At 43.1% G+C, this 14,824-nt stretch overlaps 1 protein-coding gene across 2 annotated transcripts in view; it reads left to right on the top strand.

Annotated features, from left to right (window-relative positions):
* Nucleotides 1-12,674, top strand: part of CASP3 (caspase 3) — a 46,356-nt gene extending 33,682 nt beyond the window's left edge. For both annotated transcript variants that reach the window (XM_040333993.1, XM_040333994.1), the window contains exons 6-7: nucleotides 7,322-7,442; nucleotides 11,686-12,674. In XM_040333993.1, coding sequence (XP_040189927.1) covers nucleotides 7,322-7,442; nucleotides 11,686-11,912 — 348 coding nt within the window. In that variant the 3' untranslated portion in view covers nucleotides 11,913-12,674. The remainder of the gene's footprint in view (nucleotides 1-7,321; nucleotides 7,443-11,685) is intronic.
* Nucleotides 12,675-14,824: the final 2,150 nt, after the last annotated feature.

The raw sequence follows: 14,824 nt of genomic DNA, 5'->3' as shown, positions 1-14,824 counted from the left end.
GGATTCCAAACGATCTGGAGAAAAGAGCCGCATTAAGGTCGGCTCTAGATCATCTACTTTCCCAGGAAGTAATAGTAGAGGTACCAGTCCTGGAACAGGGGCTGGGTTTCTACTCCAACCTATTCATCATCCTAAAGCCCAATGGAGATGTCAGGCCAATTTTGGACCTAAAGATGGTAAATGCATACTTAAAGGTCCGCTCATTTCGGATGGAATCCGTGCGGTCAGCAGCTGCCACACTCCAAAAGGACGACTTCATGGCGTCCATAGACATAAAGGATGCCTACCTTCATGTTCCAATTTATCAGCCACATCAAAGATATCTACGCTTTATGGTGGCTTCGCGTCATTTCCAATTCGTGGCGCTTCCCTTCGGGTTGGCTACGGCCCCCCGGGTGTTCACGAAGGTTCTAGCTCCAATCCTAGCCAAGCTAAGGATCCAAGGGGTCACGATCCTAGCATACCTGGACGACCTCCTAGTCATAGACCACTCATCTCCCGGCTTGGAACGAGCAGTGGCCCTCACGGTCCAATACCTCGAGAGGTTCGGCTGGGTCCTAAATCAAGAAAAGTCAACATTCCAGCCCACAAGGCAGTTGGAATATCTCGGCATGAGATTAGACACGGAACAACAAGGGGTGTTCCTACCTCTGAGGAAGGTCAAAGCCATCAAGGAATTAATCCTACTGGTTCTAAGCAAGAAAAAACCGACTATTCGCCTATGTATGAGATTACTAGGCAAGATGGTGGCTACTTTCGAGGCGGTGCCATACGCCCAGAGCCACACTCGCATCCTGCAGGCAGCCATCCTGTCAGCATGGAGCAGAAGGCCACAGGCCTTGGATATCCCGTTGCCTCTCTCATCAAGAGTCCGGCAAAGTCTGTGTTGGTGGTTAGACCCTCAGAATCTACTGAAGGGAAAATCTTTCAGCCCAGTGGCTTGGAAGATAGTGACCACAGACGCCAGCCTGACGGGCTGGGGAGCGATTGTGGATGGTTCCACTCGCCAAGGTATTTGGGCAAAGCCAGAGAAGCTTTTACCCATCAACATCTTGGAGCTCAGAGCTGTTCGACTAGCCCTCAGGGCTTGGACGTCGAAATTGCAGGGGCTCCCGGTGAGAATTCAATCAGACAATGCCACGGCAGTGGCATACATAAATCACCAAGGGGGGACCAGGAGTCAGGCCGCTCAGAGAGAAGTGAGCTTGATTCTCTTATGGGCAGAGGCTCATGTGCCCTGCATATCGGCAGTATTCATTCCCGGAGTGGACAACTTTCAGGCGGACTTCTTAAGCCGCCAGACTCTATGGCCGGGGGAATGGTCTCTGCATCCACAAGTCTTTCAAGCACTCTGCCAAAGATGGGGAGTGCCGGACGTGGATATCATGGCATCGAGACTCAACAAGAAGCTAGACAGGTTCATGTCCCGCTCAAGGGATCCGATGGCCTGCGGAACCGATGCTCTGGTTTGCCCTTGGCATCAGTTCAAGCTTCTTTATGCGTTTCCCCCGCTCCAGTTACTACCCCGCCTGCTGCGCAGGATCCGGGTGGAGCACATACCAGTTATCCTGGTAGCTCCAGCATGGCCCAGAAGGGCTTGGTACTCACTAATCCTAAGGATGGTAGTGGGAAACCCTTGGACTCTGCCTCTAAGGCCAGACCTGCTATCGCAAGGTCCGATCCTCCACCCTGCCTTACGGCATCTAAATTTGACGGCCTGGAAGCTGAATCCTTGATTCTCAGGGGTAGAGGTCTGTCTCAGAAGGTAATCTCTACCCTAATCAGAGCCAGGAAACCGGTCTCTAGGGTGATTTATCACAGGGTCTGGAAGGCCTATATAGGCTGGTGCGAGTCCAAGCTATGGCTTCCTCGCAAGTTCACCATAGATAGAGTTTTAAGTTTTCTCCAGCTAGGAGTGGATAAAGGATTGGCATTAAGCACAATCAAAGGACAGATTTCTGCCCTGTCAGTGTGGTTTCAGCGGCCACTGGCCACCCACTCGCTGGTTAAGACCTTCCTTCAAGGGGTCTTACGTATTAAACCTCCAGTTAAATCCCCGCTTTGTCCGTGGGATTTAAATCTTGTTCTGTCGAGTTTACAGAAACAACCGTTTGAGCCGTTGGCTGAAGTTCCTTTGGTTCTACTGACAAGGAAGTTGGTGTTTTTGGTTGCCATAGTTTCCGCAAGAAGAGTTTCGGAACTGGCAGCCTTATCCTGTAAGGAACCATATCTTATATTTCATAAGGACAGGGTCGTTCTCCGCCCTCATCCTTCCTTCTTACCGAAGGTCATATCCAGTTTTCATTTGAACCAGGATTTGGTATTACCATCCTTCTTCCCTAAACCTACTTCCAGAAAGGAAGGGTTGCTGCATACCTTGGATATTGTCAGGGCCATGAAGGCCTATCTTAAAGCTACAGAGAAGATCCGGAAAACAGATGTCCTGTTTATTCTACCGGATGGGCCCAAGAAGGGGCAGGCAGCTGCAAAGTCCACCATTTCTAGGTGGATTAAGCAATTGATCACTCAGGCCTACGGCTTGAAAGGGTTGCCTCCTCCAGTATCATTAAGGGCTCATTCTACTAGAGCCATGGGCGCCTCCTGGGCAGCGCACCACCAGATCTCTATGGCTCAAGTTTGCAAGGCGGCAACCTGGTCTTCTGTCCACACATTTACAAAATTCTACAAGTTGGACGTAAGAAGGAATACTGATACTGCCTTCGGGCAGGCAGTGCTGCAGGCTGCAGTTTGAGACCCTCGGATTCCGGGGGCTCCTCTTTTTTTGAGTTAAATTTAAAATTTAAGATTATTTTTCTCAAATAAGTTGGATTTATTATGATTTGAGTATATCTCTAAATTAAATCCTTTTGTCTTGGAGATGTTCTCCCTCCCCTCATTGTAAGCATTGCTTTGGGACATCCCATATAGTAATGAATGCCGCTCTGTGTCCCGTGATGTAACGATAAAGAAAAAGAGATTTTTAATACAGCTTACCTGTAAAATCTTTTTCTTGGAGTACATCACGGGACACAGAGCTCCCACCCCTCTTTTGAGGACCATTTTGGGAGGCATACTGCTTGCTACAAAACTGAGGTACTCCTCCTATGGGAGGGGGTTATATAGGGAGGGGCATTTCCTGTTTGAAGATTGCCAGTGTCTACACCTGAAGGTACTCCATATAACCCATATAGTAATGAATGCCGCTCTGTGTCCCGTGATGTACTCCAAGAAAAAGATTTTACAGGTAAGCTGTATTAAAAATCTCTTTTTTTCTGCCACTATGTCTGAATCCTTTAGGAAAACTTTTGGCACTCCAAGAACCTTCAGTTTCCAAAACCGCTACACGAATCGGAGCTGGAAACTACAAACATGTCTGAGGATGAAATGGAGGCGCAGACACTGTAGCGTGGAAGCTGCAGATGATTTTACAATCCCTGCATTTTATGAAGCACGAGCTATGGCTTTTCAACAAATGCTTTCTGATTTTAACACACTGATTGATGCGATGCAAACTTTTACAAGTAATACCTGATTCTCCACAGCCAAAACAAGCCCATATGGGCGCTCAGAGGCCAAATGTTAAAACAAAAAGAAAACATTCCTATCTATACACAAATTGAATGCGTTTTACATGCGGATTGGCCTAATCCTGAAAGGATGGTTATATACCATTTTTTACCTAAAGGTAAGCCTAAAATAAGGCTTACCTGTAAGTAAAATGAATATCTCCTAAACTGTAAAGGTTTAGGAGATATTCATTTTACTTACAGGTAAGCCTTATTTACTTTTGCATGCAGCCACTGACGTCGGTGGCGCATGCGCTGTGAAGGTTCAGCTGTAGGTCCAACGAATAGTGCCGGAAAGAAGTGTCATGCGCGGGAGCGACGTCATCGTGGCTCTGGCCACAGAGCCGCGAACGCGGAAGACTCGCCATGGGGGAAATGTCAGCTCCCTCTGCGGTGACCTGGATCAGATGCCAACGCCTCATTCTAAGGTAAGTATTTCATAATGAGCTAGTATGCAGTGCATACTAGCTCATTATGCTTTTGCCTTACAGTTTTTTTTTTTTTTGCGGGTATACAACCGCTTTAACTCCTCCTAAGCTTTTTGCTGAAACCTGTCCTATGAAAAAGGAATTTAAGAAAAAAACGTCTTGTGTTGACGCTCTAGAAGGGGTATTTTGCTAAGTCTATAAATTGTCTTATCTTTGTGAATATGCACAGGATTTTGTGGTTAAAATATTGGTCTGCTGAACCTGCTTATACTAGATGCCTGATACCCATGCCTTATACAATTCCCCTATTTGGGGAGTTCCTTGATAAATTCATAAAATAAGTCACTGAGGGAAGGTGCTTTGTACATCCTTTCATTGCAATCTTTGGACCCCTAAGGCCATTAAGCCCAGCCAGAAGCCCACTTCACAATAAAGGGGCACCACCTTCCCCCTCAGAATAAAGAGACTTATATTGGTGTTTACACCAGTCTGTATCTAAGATGTCCCGATCCTCTTGGTCTAATCTGTAATTTCAGGGGGTACAATATAGAATGTCTTTCTCTGTTCCCTCTTCGCCTCCTACCCCCCAATCTGCCAGTGTCGGCTCAAAAGAAAGTAGATTTACTGGCCACCTTTCACCAACTAGAGTCACAAGGAGTGGTTGTACCAATTCCTGCATTGTAAAGATCCCATGGTTTTTATCAAGCCTATTAAAAGTTCCCAAACCATCATTTAAATTTTGGGCTTTAAACCGATTTCATTGTGTACCAAAATACTGTATGAAATCACAAGGTCCTTCAGTGCATTTTTCAGATAGGCTGATGCCAAAAACCCCCATTATCTATACATGCCCATCCTCCCCTCAAACCAACACTTTCTGCCTTTTGTCTGTGGGAGACCAACACTTCCAGTTTGTTCCCAAAAGCATTTGCCCTACTTCTTGCTCTTCTGCAGACCATTTATGGAAGAAGACCTTGTGCTTAAGAACTCCTCAACCACAACCTTGTCTGTTAACAGTCAAAGTATGATTACGTTTCTGCAAACCTTATGCTGGTAATCTAAAGCCTGCCTTCCAGCCTTCACACCAACTGGATTGCCTGTGTCTAATCTTGGACATAGCCAAAAAATGTCTCCTTCAAAAAAAAAAAAAAAAAAAAAAGACTGCCTCTTTAGGACCCCAGATTGACTCTCAGATCCAAGTGGGTCCCCTCAGATTGCTTCTACATGAAATTTCTAGGTTGCCCATATTTTGACCCTTCCTTCAGTCTTTTTCTTGACCAGTGTCTGGGCCTGAGCTATACAGCCACTGGATCACTTTTATTGGCGGCAGAAGGGGGACAGGTCATCTATAGATAATTTAATGTTTCAGAGTTTTTCATCATTCCACTGGCATGCGCAATTTTTTAGCGAGACATTTGTGGTATTTGTTTACTCATATAGGGAAACAATATATAATGTTTGGGGGTTCTAAGTAATTTTCTAGCAAAACATGCTGATTTTTACATGTATGTGAGAAATGTCAGAATTGGACTGGGGGTCAAGTAGTTTAAGGCCAGGTTCCTACCCATTCTTCTAGAGAAACCTTTGCTCTGCAATGATTAATCAAGAATTTTCTTCAGGAAGTTATCATATAAATCTCCCAATTCGACCCCTCTTTGCTCCCTTTGATCACAAACCGGTGCTCTCTGTATTTCACATACCCCTGTTGAGCTGATTAGAGATATTCGTCTTTGAGTCCTCACATATAAGATTGCCTTTCTGGTGACTATTATGTTAGGCATGCTTTTGAACTGGCAGACCTTTCTTGTAAAGAGCCTTTTCTTGTATTGCACAGGGACAAAGTGGTCTTGAGGCCAAAACTTTTTTTCTATACCCAAGGTGTCCTCTCCTTTCGACCTTAAAGCAGTTGTATACCCGCACAAATGTTTTTGTGGTTTTTTTTTTTTTTTTTTTTTAAACCTGCACTGCATCCTAGCTCATTATGAAATGCTTGCCTTAGAACGAGGCGTCGGCAGCTGATCCTGGTCACTGCTGAGGGAGCTGACATTTCCCCTCAGCGTGTCTTCCGGGTTAGCAGCTCTGGCGCTGTGAGTGGCCAGAGCTGCGATGTTGTCACTCCTGCACTTACGTGTGGAAGACTTATTTCCAGCAAGGTCCGGCAGCGTCTTCCAGACCTTCACAGCGCATGCAGCGCTGACGTCAGCGGCTGCATGCAAAGTGAATATCTCCTAAACCGTACAGGTCTAGGAGATATTCATTTTACCTAGGTAAAAAATATATATAAAAAAGGTGGGTATACAACCACTTTAATGAGGATGATACTCTCCCTTTCCTCTATCCTACTCCAAACCTCACCAAGGACATTTCCCTACACTGCTTAGATATCGGTGCTGTTAGGTTCTACCTGGCAGCCACGGATGCTGTTTGCAAAACTGACTTTTTGTCCTACCTGCAGGTTCCCATAGAGGACATTCTGTCTCTCGATTTACCATTGCCAGGTAGACCAGACAACTTATTTCCAGGGCTTATACCCTTAAAACGGTTCTTCCTTTCCTCATCAGAGCCCATTCCACCACGTCTGTTTGTGTTTTTTGGGCCTTTCAACATCGAGCTTCTGTATCCTAAATTTGGAAGGCGCCACTCAGTACCTGTTCACACATTCCCCAGGTTTTACCAGGTGGATGTTCAGGCCCTCGGCTGGTGCAAGTTTCGGACGTACGGTGCTGCAAACTGTCATCTGTGTGTCTTTGGGTTCATTCACCCTTGATTATGTGAACCTTTTTAGCAGTCCTGTTTGCTATGTTTCCCAGCCCTCATTTTATTGCTTTGGGGCATCTCTTGGTCCTATGAATATAAGCTCCGTGTCTTGTACTGTATAATTAGGATAATGGGAATTTTGACTTGCCTGTACGTTTATCTTGGAGTACACTACAGGATACAGGTCCTTTTTCCTCTGTCTTTTGTTGTCACTCCTTATTGCTTCCATACAAATTGAAGCCTCACTGAGTGAGGTGTGTGTTTGTTTGTTTTTGTCACTGAGTGGTAGGAGCATGTATTAGGAGTGGCCATAGCAAGTTTTTGCCAGTGTCCAATAACCTATAAGTAGTGTGTACATAACCCATGGTCTATAAATACAGGCCCTGTACTGTACTCAGAGATAAAAAATTACAAGTAGGTCGAAATTCCCATTTTTTTTTTTTTTTTTTTTAACAACAAAGTAATAAGGAGGCCATATTATTCGACAGAGGGTAACAAAAACGTTATATTTTAGAGTTACAAATTTATATCATTATGAATTCTTAAATAGGTACTTTTGTTTTCCTAAAGGCTTGCAGGGGAACAGAGCTTGACTCAGGAGTGGAAACAGACAGTGGAAGTGGATCACAAGACGAAAACCACAGGATCCCAGTTGAAGCAGATTTCCTATATGCCTATTCTACAGTACCTGGTATGCTATGAAAACCTACAGTATGTTAAAGGGAGGTCACAATTTAAATAAGGAGTGTCATTAAAAAAAGTACTTTCTATGCTTATAATTTATTGCTTCCCAACAATGACACCTTTTAGAACAACTCTCAATTTTACTAATTCTAGAAGCTGTTCATATGTAGAATTCAAATTGGTCATATTCCTCCTGAAAACTATGGATACAGTGGGTATAGAAAATAATCACTCCCTTTTAAAATAATCAGTTTGTTGCTTTGCAGCCTGAAATGAAGACTGACAGATTTTGTTTTATCCAGCTGTATTTATTAGTGCAACTGATAACATCCAAGTGAAAGATAGAACACCAACATGTCAAAAAAAACAAACCGAATCACTGAATTGGAAAAAGGGCCACCCTCCGTATATCAGTATTTTGTTGGACCACCCTTTGCTTTAATTCCAGCCTTTAGTCTGTTGGAATATGTCTTCACTAACTTTGCACATCTAGGGCCAGATTCTCATACATTACGCTGCCCAGGAGCAACGTTAATGTATGTGCTGTACGCTACACCGCCGCAGGTTTACAGGTTTACATCCTGATTCTCAGAACACTTACCTGTAAACTTGCGGCGGTGTATCGTTAATTCGCTCGGCGCAAGCCCGCCCAATTCAAATGGGACGGGCACCATTTAAATTAGGCGCGCTCCCGCGCCGAGCGTACTGCGCATGCTCCGTCGAGTAAATTACCCGACGTGCATTGCGCTAAATGACCTCGCCCCGACGTCATTTGCTTCGACGTTTACGTAAATGGCGTCCATCGCCATTCACGGACGTCTTACGCAAACGACGTATTTTTTTACAAATTCGACGCGGGAACGACGGCCATAGTTAACATTGATTGCCCTTGCTAATAGCAGGGGCAACCTTACGCGTCACGTACGCTAGGGAAACTACGTAAATTCTCAGCGTCGGACGCGCGTAGGTTCGGGAATCTCGCGTACTTACCTCATTTGCATAGACGACGGGGAAAACTACGATGCGACACCTAGCGGCGGGAAAAAAAATTACTTTTAAGATCTGACAGCGTAACAGCCTTACGCATGTCAGATCTAATGGTTATCTATGCGCAACTGATTCTGAGAATCAGTCGCATAGATACCCGGGGCCAGATGAGGAGTTACGACGGCGCTAATGGTGTTGCGCCGTCGTAACGCCTTTGAGAATCTGGCCCCTAGACTTTGCAATATTTGTCCACTCCTCTCTGCAGAACTGCTTAACTTCAGTTAAATCTGATAGTGACTGTGGACTGCAGTCTTCAAATCATTTCACAGATTTTCAATGGGGTTTAATTGGGTCATTGTCGTGTTGGAAGGTAAACCTTCTTTTCCCATTGACAACTTTCTGGCAGAGGGCAGCAGATTTTCCTGAAGAATTTGATGGAATTTTGTCCCATCCATTTTTTTTTCTATCCTGACAAGTGCTTGAGTCCTTGCTGCAGAGAAACACCCCCATAACAGGATATTACCACCTCCTTGATTTACTGTAGGAATGGTGTTTACAGTATTTGGATGGTGAGCTCTATTAGATTTCCACCAGACATATGGTTTGGTGTTGAGGTCAAATAATATTTTTTTTTGTCTCAGCTGACCACCTTAAATGCGCCTTGAAGATTCTAAGGTCACATGGAAAAAGGTGTTATGATCAAATAACACCATTCCTACAGTAAAGCATGGAGGTGGTAATATCCTGTTATGGGGTGTTTCTCTGCAGTAGGGACTGGAGCACTTGTCAAGATGGAAGGAAAAATGGATGGGGCAAAATACCATCAAATTCTTGAGGAAAATCTGCTGCCCACTGCCAGAAAGTTGCCAATGGGAAAAAGGTTTACTTTCCAACATTAAAATGACACAAGGCACACAGCAAAATGACCACACAGTAGTTGAAGGAGAAAAAAAAAGTGAATGTCCTCGAAAGGCAATTTAATAATACAATACAAAACAGATTGTAGTGCACACATACAAGAATGACATTTATCCTGCAAGGCAAGTTAAAAACACCTGAACATATTAAAAAAATACAGGGGGTTTGGTCACACTATATGGTCATATAGTGCTAAGCCCACTTACTGTGACAAATTACCCCGAATTAGTTGGTCTTATCCTAGTAATACTGCTTTCACCACCCTGCAATGAGCCTGATCCTTCATTGGCAGCACTGTCAGTGCTCTACAGGTACTTGGCACCAGTGTACAGGTAAAAATATCGTACAAAAAGTTCATTTATTTCACTACTGCAACTTAAAAGGTGAAACTAATATATGAGATAGACTCATTACATGCAAAGCAAGATCGTTCAAGCTGTGATTTGTCATACTTGTGATAATTATGGCTTACAGCTTATGAAATCTACAATCTTAGAAAATTTGAATATTGTGAAAAGGTGCAGTATTCTAGGCGCAAAGTGTCCCACTCTAATCAGCTAATTAAGCCATGACACCTGCAAAGTATTCCTGAGCCTTTAAATGGTCTATGTCTGGTTCAGTAGGAATCACAATCATGGAAAAGACTGCTGACCTGATGGTTCTGCAGAAAATCGTCATTGACACCCTCCATAAGGAGAGAGAGCCTCAAAAGGTGATTGCAAAAGATGTTGGATGTTCCCAAAGTGTTGCATCAAAGCACATTAATATAAAGTCATGTGGAAGGGAAAAGTGGAAGAAAAAGGTGCACAAACAGCAGGGATGACCGCAGCCTGGAGAGGATTGTCAGGAAAAGGCCATTCAAAAGTGTTGGGGACTTTCACAAGGAGTGGACTGAGGCTGGAGTCAGTGCATCGAGAGCCACCACACAGACGGATCCTGGACATGGGCTTCAAATGTCGTATTCCTCTTGTCAAGCCACTCCTGAACAAGAAACAACGTCAGGAGCGTCTTACCTGAGATAAGAAAAACACACCTGGTCTGTTGCTCAGTGGTCCAAAGTCCTCTTTTCTGATGAGAGCAAATTTTGCATCTCATTTGAAACCAACGACCCAGAGTATGGAGGAAGAATGGAGAGACACACACTGCAAGATGCTTGAAGTCCATTGTGAAGTTTCCACAATCTGTGTTAATTTGGGGAGCCATGTTATCTGCTGGCGTTGGTCCACTGTGCTTCATTAAGTCCGGGGTCACCGCAGCCGTCTACCAGGAGATTTTGGAGGACTTCATGCTTCCTTCCACAGACAAGCTCTATGGGGATGCCGACTTCATTTTCCAGCAGGACTTGGCACCTGCCCACACTGCCAAAAGCACCAAAGCCTGGTTCAATGACCGTGGGATTACTGTGCTTGATTGGCCAGCAAACTCGCCTGACCTTAACCCTATAGGGAATCTATGGGGCATTGCCAAGATAAAGATGAGAGACATGAGACCGAACAATGCAGAAGAGCTAAAGGCCGCTATTGAAGCATCCTGGTCTTCCATAACACCTCAGCAGTGCCACAGGCTCATAGATTCCATGCCACGCCGCATTGAGGCAGTAATCGCTGCAAAAGGGGCCCAAACCAAGTGCTGAGTACATATGCATGCTTATACTTTTCAGAGGTCCGATATTGTTCTATGTACAATCCTTGTTTTATTGATTGCATGTAATATTCAAATTTTCTAAGATTGTGGATTTGGGGTTTTCTTGAGCTGTAAGCCCTAATCATCACAATTATGACAAATCACAGCTTGAACTATCTCATATATTGGTTTCGCCTTTTAAGTTGCATTAGTGAAATAAATGAACTTTTGCACGATATTCGAATTTTTTGAGTTTCACCTGTATATCCAGAACCTTCGCTGTGCACCTCATTACACTCTCCACTGTGTCTCCAGCACCTAACCAGCCTATGGCGTGCTCTGGTCACCCTTATGTCTGCTGCACCTCTGCTGTCATAACTTACCAGCATCCCTACCTCTTTGTTTACTTTTAGCTGTTGGTCTGGGAATCTCCCAACTGGCAAATGAATAGGTCCAGGGATAACTAATAAGTTGCTATGATGCTGTTAATTGCACAGATGACAGCGTCCTAGCTACCAAGGGGCTGACCATGCAGTAAGGACAGTGTTTCTCGTGATGGAATGCTAAAGGGTGTCTTTGACCCTCTTTATGAATTCCACAATCCATTGCCTAGGTGATATTGGGTAAGTGGAGAATTTTTGTAAGATTTAATGTTTAGTAACTATATGGATTATGATTACAGTCAAATTCTGGGAATAAGCCCTGTTTATTCTTCTTTCTAGGGTACTACTCTTGGAGAAACACAGTAAATGGCTCCTGGTTCATCCAGTCTCTTTGTGAAATGCTAAAATTGCATCGCCGACAACTTGAACTTATCCAGATTCTCACATGTGTAAATCACATGGTGGCCTTGGAATTTGAATCCTGTTCAACTCAACTAGACTTTCACGCAAAGAAACAGATCCCATGTGTTGTGTCCATGCTCACAAAAGCATTCTATTTTCCATAAGAAAGAGGAACCTGCTGCCAGTTGAATGATACAGTACCTGGTATACAATTCACTCCTTCATTCCGTACAGGGGAAGCATGAACAGGAAGGTTACACACAGACTGTTGTGCATTGACCTTGCTTCTGTAACCAGGTCTGATGATAAATATTAGACTGGTTGAGAAAGAAAGAAGAAAACTGAATGCAGTCTGAGGTTTATTGAGGGGCTAATATACAATAACAGGAACAGAATAAAGGTAGCTAGAATCTGATTGGTTGTTTTAACAGCGCCTTTTCTTTCTGCTCCAGTTTTTATATATAAGCCCACTAGATTTATAATTTCTGTTAGTGCAGGTTCTTATTTCAGTTAGGGCAGAAAGTGACACTGTATAAGACTTCTTGTGATCTTGTTATTTGACTAAGTGCATGCGACTTGGATAGCATGTTTTGTCATGTGTTTGGTATAAACAAATGTCATTAAGTTTATTGTAGGTTAATGTATTTTCTACAATTTAGCCTTAGTATTAAATCCAAAGCCCGGAAAGCTTTGTGGAATCAGGGAATGTAAATTTAACCATCTATTCATACTTGACATTTGAAGACATACCTAAAAAGCCTTGGTATACCAGCTACTTGAAATACTAAAAATGTAAAAAGAAAAATAATTTTAGTATGATTTGTATTTGTTATGTGGTGTATATTATGCTCAAGTGGAATGAATTTATTAGTAAATTGGTTGTATCGTACAATTATAATTACACTAATAATTTTCTAGAAAAAAAACGTTTTTTTTTTTTAGAGGTACAATACAAGAAGCAAGAGTATGGTGTGAAATGCCAGTAAATGAAGGGGAGAAGGGACAGTATGCTCCAGGTAAAAAGGGGGGTGCATTCACTGTAAGGCATTGCTTTATATAATTAAAATGTAGATACATATTCTTTAAACAGTGGGGTGCTTATGTAGCAATTGAATGGTAGGGGAACCCATCAATAGCTGTTCACTGCAATCAATCTTAGTCCTACAATTCAGGGTGATAAAAATGTAGACATAATAGTTTTGGAATGTATAGGACAGTAAGAAGAACTAAACCTCCATTCAATCTCAATACAAACATCAATTCAGCAGAATGATGCATTATGTAAAAAGACAATAACAAAATCCTAGAAACCGTCATGTTTAATCAACACCTACAGTACATTTTAGTGCTGGGAAAACTGTGATTGAGCTCTTAGTTAGAGCTAATATTAGGATATTAAAGTGGTTGTAAACCCCCCCCCCCCCCAAAAAAAAGATCCTGTTCCTCTACAGCAGATTAAACAGCACTTGTGCTGTATAATCTGCTCCTTTCTAAGCTTTAAAAAACAAAACAAAAAAAAAATGGTTGATCCTGCCTGTTTCTGTGTCCCCCTCTGTGTGCTGACCACTGTAATCATGGCTGCTGATCCATGATTATCATGGTCAGTTTATGTGCCTCTGTCATTGCGCTACTTTACTCTCTCCCCCTCCCTCCCTGCCTGTGAATTCTGTGTGTGTGAGCCATCTCCGCACCCCCTCCTTCTGCAACTATTAGTAGTTGGCAGTAAGAGTAAAGAAATATTACTGCCAAGCTCCTCTGTTCTATCAATCTATCATACACTGTGTTAAGGTATTTACAGACATCCTTTAATAAAAAAAAACATTCTCTCAGATCTTTTATGGCCGGTCACATGACCTCCGGCCGCTCTCCTCCCCCATCTAAGGGCTACAGAAGGAGGGGTTGAGCGGTGAGCACACTGGTCACGTGACCTGACGTCAGAGGGGGATCCTGGCCCCTCCCACTTTAGCTTTTAGATCAAAGGATGAGAGCAGCCGGTTGTCACATGACCGGCCATGAAAGATCAAAGATGAGGTATTTACAGGCATCCTTTTATCAAAAATGTACACAGTGTGAGATAGAGATGCTGGCTGTAATGTCATTTTTTTTATTTTTTTATTTTTTTACCTTTACAACCACTTTAATCCCCCTGTCTTGGCCAAAAAATATTTTAAATGTTTTGTTTGTTTGCTGTGGTTACATGACTGCTTTTTATTTTTGTTTTTTTATTGCATGTGCATGGCAGCCTATATAGGTGGACAGAAGTGAGCTCTGGAATGCCCATAGCCTCAATTATAACATAGCAGATGTGGAAATGACCCGCCCCTTCTTTAGGCATAGAGAAAAGGGTGGCACTTTGCAGCTTTGTAACTTTTGTAGGAGTAGCAAACCATTTTACTGGCACGTCTACCAGGTATATAAGAGATACACAATGAGATGGCAGATGCAGGTTTAAAAGTAGAATGGTTTTACAATCGCATAGTACATTTTTTTATTTTATTTTTTTATAAACCTCCATCATGGAATCTGAACAAAGCACATATGTTTTTAGTGTTCACTTGTCCATCTCCAAAGCTCTAAGTGTGGTTTCTCTCTGGTGCAATCTTCCTCTGGTATCAGCATTACTCACTTCTGAGAAGTTTGTGTGTGTGTGTGTGTGTGTGTGGGGGGGGGGGGGGGATTGTCAGAACAGAGCTCATCTTTTCAGAACACCGTTCTTGTGCTGTGTGGGGGGTTGTGTTCCTTTCCTCTCACACTCTAACTGCATTCTCCCTGCCCACTTATCACTGCCCAAGATAAATGAGGAAAGATTAACACAATCTGCTTTTTTGATGAGATGTAGAGAGTGGAGTGACTTTGACTTTAAGGTAGCCTTTTTCAACTGTTTACATTTAGTGCTGTTCATGCCTGCACAGGTAAGAAAGAATGGCGGTGTTCCTACACTAGAGGTGTTTAACTCTGCTTTAGCAGTGCACAATATTCTTGCACATAATAGAAAATTGCTGCATGCTTTGCCATGCCACTTCACAGCCATTGGTAGCAAATTTACAGAAGCTACCCTCACTGCTAGCACCATTTC

The sequence above is a fragment of the Rana temporaria genome, chromosome 1 (genome assembly GCF_905171775.1).
Source record: "Rana temporaria chromosome 1, aRanTem1.1, whole genome shotgun sequence".
NCBI lineage: Eukaryota > Metazoa > Chordata > Amphibia > Anura > Ranidae > Rana > Rana temporaria.
The sequence above is the reverse complement of the archived record's forward strand: the minus strand, read 5'-3'. Positions and strand labels throughout refer to the sequence as shown.